At 42.1% G+C, this 7,026-nt stretch overlaps 1 protein-coding gene across 1 annotated transcript; it reads right to left on the bottom strand.

Moving 5' to 3' along the window:
* Window positions 1–881: 881 nt before the first annotated feature.
* On the bottom strand, window positions 882–5,733 carry LOC127643840 (reticulon-4 receptor-like 2). Its single transcript, XM_052126754.1, has 3 exons — window positions 5,583–5,733; window positions 4,775–5,001; window positions 882–4,193 (listed from the first exon to the last, which is right to left on the bottom strand). Exons 1-3 carry the CDS (start codon window positions 5,638–5,640, stop codon window positions 3,102–3,104), a joined length of 1,377 nt encoding a protein of 458 aa, XP_051982714.1. The 5' UTR covers window positions 5,641–5,733; the 3' UTR covers window positions 882–3,101.
* Between the last annotated feature and the right edge of the window lie 1,293 nt (window positions 5,734–7,026).

Below are 7,026 nucleotides of genomic sequence, written 5' to 3'. Positions count from 1 at the left end.
ATAGGAGAAAAAAGAAAGATGGAAGGAAGAATGGAAGAATAAAGAAAGATGGATGACGGATGAAGAAAGATGGAAGGATGGATGGATGTCTAGAAGAAAAGAAAGAAAGAAAGATGGATGGATGGATGGAAGGAAGGAGGAACGGATGGATGGAAGAAAGATGGAAGGAAGGATGGACTGATGGATTGAAGAAAGAGATAGAAAATAGAAAGAAAGAGAAAGAAAGATGGAAGGAAGGAAGATGGATGAAAAAGAAGGATGAAGGAAGGGTGAATGGATGGATAGGAGAAGAAAGAATGATGAAGGAAGAATGGAAGAACAAAGAAAGATGGATGGATGGATGAAGAAAGATGAAAGGATGGATGGATGTCTAGAATAAAAGAAACAAAGAAAGAAAGATGGATGGAAGGAAGGATGAAAGGACAGATGGAAGAAAGATGGAAGAAGAAAGAAAGAAAGAAAGAAAGAAAGATGGATGGAAGAAGAACCGTGTATTTTGTGAATACTTCATCCAATAACACCATTATTTTGTATTTTTTTTCTTCCTGAGGGTGCGTTATACTTATATTAGTCTCACATGCTCTGCGGCTCTGAATTGAGACAGTTTAGAGCTCTGAATGATGGTGTATGGTGTCATGGTAACTGCATCTAATAGTTAATAATTTTTAATTCAAAGAACTTTACTAGCAATGGAGAAGAAGGGTGTGTGTGTGTGTGTGTGTGTCTGTCTGTGTCTGTATGTACCAGGTGAGGTCAGATTGAGTGATGAGAGAGAAAGAATGAGCACATGTGAGATTGTACTATAGAGCCTTGGGTGTTGAATGGTAGAAAAAAGTACGCCCACACTAAATATGTTTCTTATCCACAGATAAGCATTTATTATTTGGTCATGCTTTCTGTCCAGCACTTTGTTTTTCCTAGTGAAAAGATTCAACAGCTCATTCTTTCACAGTCTTGCATTCAAATGAACGATACACACATTGGGTAAAAAGGTATAACTAATGCTTTGGTCATCTGTGAGCGACCTCACAAATATGGTCACTCGAGAGCACCTCAAGGCAGTTTGACCTTACCCATTCCAGCTGATATTTACATAACACACACACTTCACACAAACAGTTATTAGACAAATATTTGTCATGGCAACATTCAGGATCGCCTGTGGGGGAAAATGGCAGTATTAACTGCTTCTATACTATCATAAGGTAAACATAAGACAAGATATTGCTACAATTAACAGTATAACCCTAAAGAAAACAAGATCTTGCTGCATTAATTGATTGGTATTGATCTTGTTTTGGTCCCTAAAGATGAGCAGTGAGACCAAAACACAGTTTCAATCCACTGCATCACTTTTTTCAGAAGAGAAAATGTAATTTTCTACATTAGAATGCATTCCTCCATACTTATTCACATGTCCATCCTTTATTATTCTATCTTTTCGACTCTACCACCCACATCCGCCCCTGCATTCCACTCTTTCTCTCTTCCTCTTTCTGTACATTTCCTTTTCTTTCTCTCCTCTTGTCCTTGCCCTCTCAGTTTATTTCCCTACTAGGCAAGGAAAGGACCAATGAGGAAAGCGATGACATCAGCATGCCTCCCAAAGAACAACATTGGAGAGAAAGACAAGGGAAGTACAGGTATAGGAGGTTTGAGAGGCAGACCAGACAAAGTCGTCCGTGACCAATGGTAGACATTATTCTGACAGTCTACCAATCTGTAAGTAAGCACGTCTTATTGATTTACCAATCTTTCAAGCTTTGCGCACTAGTCAAACCACTTTAAGGAACAGTAGTGATGTCAAAGCCAAAAAGCCAGCTATAAAGTCTGCATCACTTTCACAGTTGAGAAATTATCTAATTCTTTCTTAAATGTCCATTTATTGCTTTTTCCTTGAAGTCAGTCCTCGTTTTAGCATAATGCCAATTATTTCTTGACTGGCTATTGACTATTAATCTAAATTGATATTTAAAATAAGAAAGGATGGAGTTGCCAATGTCTCACAGGATGTGAGAAATAAGCAATTACAAATATGAATTTCAAAAAAGAATATAGTCTTGGAAAGAAGCAGTGAATCTATTCGACAGTTAAGACACAACATGTTAACAGTATTTTGAAATTCATGCAGCCAAACATAACCTGTGCCGTTGAATGATCTTTCCATGCACTGGCCGAAGAAATACCACAACTGACATTACTCACAGTGACATTCTTGGCCAATCAGAACAGTGACAAACATAAGGCCTTTCGTAGCGCTATTTACAGCTCTCTCTGCCAAGATGTCGTATTTACAGAAATGATCATTTCATAGCTGGTGGGTGATGTAATAAAATATTTCGCCTTCTCTTGTGTGTACTCTCTCTCTCTATATATATACTGTATGCGCACATATCTTACCATTATTTTGGTAATCTCTACCTCTGCCTCTAGTTCTAAGCTCCTGGCTCCACTATCTGTGTTTCACTTTGCTCCTTCACGTTTTCATCTTTTGCTCTTCAAGCTCTGAATAATTTTGAGACCCTTCTGTTAGTCTAATAATTTGCTCAAGATACTGTTACCAGTAACAATTAACAGAGCTATAATTGTAACTATGGCATTAGCAGTGACAGCATTAGTTGGAAAGTTAGAGAGAGGTTGTCGTGATGACATTACAAGCTATAATTACAACTAACTATCATAGAAGCACTTAAGAGTGGTTGAAAAGTTAGAAGCATACAAATATTGTACATAAACCTAAGATGAAGATTCATATCTCTCTGTCTGCACTGACTGTGACAGAGATGGCGCGGAGTACACATGCCCTCAAAAAAGAAGGACAGTGTTTCTGCTTCACTAACAAGCCCTCTGAAAATTTTTCACAAGTTTCCTGAAGGGCCTGAACTGCCCAACGATCCCTGCTCTCCACTGTATCCTAAATCAGTGTAGTGCCCTCTAGATGCCAAGACCTAGAGGCTCAAACTGAACAGAACAAAGATACAGGTGAGGTTGATGGTAAACAGGAATCAAGGCATTTAAGAGTTAAATTGAGCAAACAGGGTTTTCCCTCCTCCAGAGAGGAGAAAAATGAGGGGATGAGGGTTCTTCGGACATTGATAGATTCAGCCAAACAGAAGATGGACAGAGCCAGTCAAGACAGACATGGAGAGTAGCAAGAGAGCAGAAGATGAGGATCGAAAATAAGAGGAGGAGGGGGGCAGAGATTCGAATTCGGGTGGGCACTCAAGCTCAAAGCAGCGCAGGGAGGTGACACCTGCATCTTCATTGCCATAGTTGGCCCAGTACTCTTCTGGGTCAAGCTTGGGAAGAAGAGCCTCTTCATCCCCAAGTTCATACTTTGTGGATGTAGATGTGATTGAGGATTTTCCTCCAGGGAAGGGGTACGCCTTGGTCTCTGAAGTCTTCTCAAAGATGCCTTTGGAGGTGCTGGCAGGCTTGTGCTTGGAGAACCACCAACGGGTCTTGGTGCTGAAGGTGGTGGTGGTCGAGCCAGCAAGGGAGCCAGAGTCAGGGAGGGGGCACAGAGCGAAGTCCATCTCCCTCAAGAAGCGCAGGTCCTGTCCACGACGAGGGGCTGGGGAGGCGCACAGCACCTCAGAGCTAGAGAGACGGGCGCCACGGAAGAACTCCCAAAGAGGGCGAGCCTCACAGCCGCAGGCCCAGGGGTTGTTGTTCAGCCGCAGAAACTCAATGGAGGCAATGTCCCGCATGGCCTGACCAGGCAGCTCTGCCAGGGAGTTGTTGAAGAGGAAGAGCATGGTCAGCCTGCCCAGGTCACGGAAAGCACGGCGGTTGACCTGACGGACCCTGTTGTCATGGAGCAGCAACCTGTCAAGGTTCACCAGGCCACGGAACACATTCTCGGACAGAGTGCGGATACGGTTGCCATGCAGGAAGAGCTGACTGAGGTTGATCAGGTCCGAAAAGAGATCATCCTGGATGAAGTGGAGTTGGTTCTCCTGCAGGTAGAGGAATTGCAGGCTGTAGAGCTTGTGGAAGATGTCATGGGGGAGGGCTGCCAGGCGGCAGCGGTGCATGTGGAGGCTCTGGAGCTTCTCTAGGCCACGGAAAGCTCCACCCTCAAGACGGTGCAGGTGAGGGTTGTCACCCAGATCAAGTTCCTCCAGATCACGCAGCTCACTGAATGCACCAGCCTCGATCCAGGTGATGTTGTTGGAGAAGAGCCACAAGACCTGATATGTGATGAAAAGATGGACAGAAAAGAAGAATATGGGAGGAATAGGGAGCACAGGGTAAAGGATAGTGGAAGAAATGGAAGAACAAGCAAGTTGGGGAGAAAGAAGGGAGAGGTAATGATTGTAATAAGGTGAAGAGAAAAAAAGAAGGGTGTGTTATACATTTGCCATTTCCTTTTGGTACAGTAGTTCTCATATCTCATATTTTTTCTGTAGGCTTAATAAATATGCATCAATGTACAGTTTATTTACAAATATAAGGATTAAATATTCTCACACTATTACTCATATACTGTACACACACTAAATCTAAACTATATATAAACTAAATAGTATAGTATTAGCTAAACCTTACCCTAACTCTTTGCATTATTAGAATGTTAAAAATCTTTATTTAATTTATGTATGGATCGTTTTTCAAAATGAGGACCTCACTTTTGGGTACAAATTTGTCCAAACTATAGTTAAGTAAGATCACACACACACACACACACACACACACACACACACACACACACACACACACACACACACACACACACACACACACACACACACACACACATGCTCATCCTTACCTGTGTGCCAAAAGCAAAGGACCCCACTCTCAGTTCAGTAATGCGGTTGTTTTGCAGAAAAACGCGCTGGGATTCATAGGGCATGCCGGTGGGCACAATGGTGAAGTTCTGCGCTTGGCAGCTCACTGTCATGGGGGTCGGGTAACACACGCACCGGTGAGGGCAGTTCTGCGCAGGCACGGGCTTTACCACGACAAGCCAGACAACCAGCCAGAGCGAGAGAGCGCCTGATGGAAAGAGAGTTGCGCGTCACATTACTAGAATTTTTGCATTGGCTAAAGCACGCGTTCATGCTTAACGCCTAGACGAGAGCTGTCCAATAGCTCTGCTGCTGAAACCAATGAAGTCGGCAATAAACGCATCTACATATACAATACTATTTGTGTCTAATATTACAATACAAATACAATAATAATAATGGCAATAGCTCTTTCGTATTTTAGGAATCTCAAAGCGAATTTTCACATTTGCCTAATAATTTTAAACATGGCTCTTCGTTCTTCTTCAAAAAGTACAACTTTAAAATAAATTCAAACACTTGCTTGTATTCATTTTGTGTGAATAAAATCTGAATTTATAATCTCAAAACATTACTTTAAAACATCTTAAAGTTCAAAGACATAATACATTGGAACATCTGTTGCTGCACAAAACCAAATACATTCCCGACACCCAACTTGTTCATGTTTATATCTTTTAAGTTCTTTAAAGGCAATAATTCCCCATACTTTAAACACTTGAGAAAAGTGCTGTACACTTTAAATACAGACCCAGACAAGAGATGAACAAAGAAGAGGCAGAAACTCACCCTTAATGTTGTGCGCAATGGAGCTGCGTTGGCTCCGCGTAAAAGTAGATGTTTCCATTTCGAACCAAAGACGAGAGCGAGTTAGCCTGAGGAGTTTAAGGAATGATTCCCTGCTATCTCCGCTGATGCTCTGGTTCCCGTGTCGGAGCGACTGAGAGAGTGCCGAATGATGGGTCTCGGGCCCATTTTATACCAGAGCGCGATGCACGCCTACGGTTGTGGGCACCACGGAATCTCTCCGACGTCACCAGTCGGGTTAAGCCCAAGCGAGGGCGGTGGGGAGGGTTTTAGCGCACTAGTTTGGACCGAGGGAAGTCGTACGTCTTAGCTCAGAGTTACGTAGAGCACCACGATTGTGGAGACGTAGTTTGGAAAGGGCGGGCAAGGCGCCCGTTAATGACTGAACAGAGAACAGGCGAGAAGTCGTACACGAGGCACATGAAATAGGCACACAGCTCGTTTCTTGGCTTTGGATCCGAAATCCCTTTGGATATTGCTTTCCTCCGCATTATTAATGACAAGCCTAAAGGAAACTAATGCAATATGTGCTAAGGAGACTCTATTCTCTAGAGGTACAGAAGTCATGACTTCAAATATAGTTATCCGAAGTTGCAACACTAAGATAATCGCAATTTGGGATTTAATAATGGGTGACTAAAGAAGTTATTACCACATACAGTTAACTGCTGAGAGAAAAGTAACTGTATAGACCAATTAATAGAAAGTTTGGTCTCCTATATGGGCAGCTTCCTGAACACAGATTAAACCTTGAAATATGAACTAAACTACGCTGAAAAGGTGTTAAAGTATGGTAACAACTAAATTAACAGGTTTTATTCAAGTCAAAAACACTAACACCTAACACCACAAAATCAACCAGAATACATTGTTACACCAACAAAAGTAATTTTTAAGTGTTATATACAATTGTAGGGTACCACTTTTTTATTGTTGGTATGTATCCACTGATAATGTTGTTTAGTTTAGTTTGTTTAGAAAGTTTTTTGCACTATATAGGCCCATTCTATGTTCACAGCACTGGTTAGGTTCACATCCAATCCCATAAAATGATCTTTATTTTGTTACAAAAATGTTAATCGCATTAAAAGTATATGTGCGGAAAATGCTTATCATGCAGCACCATTCATGTGTAACAACCTCAAAGGTTTACTAGCAGACTACAAATCCAGATAGACAGGCAGACAAACTGAAAGACAACGGTGGACCCAGTGGAAGTCCTTGTTGTTTTAGCACCTCCTACATTCACTCATGTTCTGGACGCCTCTCTCTTTTCCTCCCTCCCTCTCCACCTTCACAACAACACAGGATGACTGGACAAACAGGCTTTCCCCGCTCCACCTACATCCACCAGCTGGAAGGGTGTCTCATGTTTATTACCCTATCGCAAACAGACAGCCAAGTGTATGGCATGACTGACAGCATT

The sequence above is a fragment of the Xyrauchen texanus genome, chromosome 5, assembly GCF_025860055.1.
Source record: "Xyrauchen texanus isolate HMW12.3.18 chromosome 5, RBS_HiC_50CHRs, whole genome shotgun sequence".
Classification (NCBI taxonomy): domain Eukaryota; kingdom Metazoa; phylum Chordata; class Actinopteri; order Cypriniformes; family Catostomidae; genus Xyrauchen; species Xyrauchen texanus.
Note: the sequence above shows the minus strand (reverse complement) of the source record. Positions and strands in the feature narration are given on the sequence as shown.

Coding starts and splice junctions, on each gene's coding strand:
- LOC127643840 (XM_052126754.1), bottom strand. CDS start 5,640: ATGGAAACATCTACTTTTACGCGGAGCCAACGCAGCTCCATTGCGCAC. Junction 5,002..5,582: donor CATTGCGCACAACATTAAGG/GTGAGTTTCTGC, acceptor TCTTTCCATCAG/GCGCTCTCTCGCTCTGGCTG. Junction 4,194..4,774: donor CCTTTGCTTTTGGCACACAG/GTAAGGATGAGC, acceptor ATCACATATCAG/GTCTTGTGGCTCTTCTCCAA.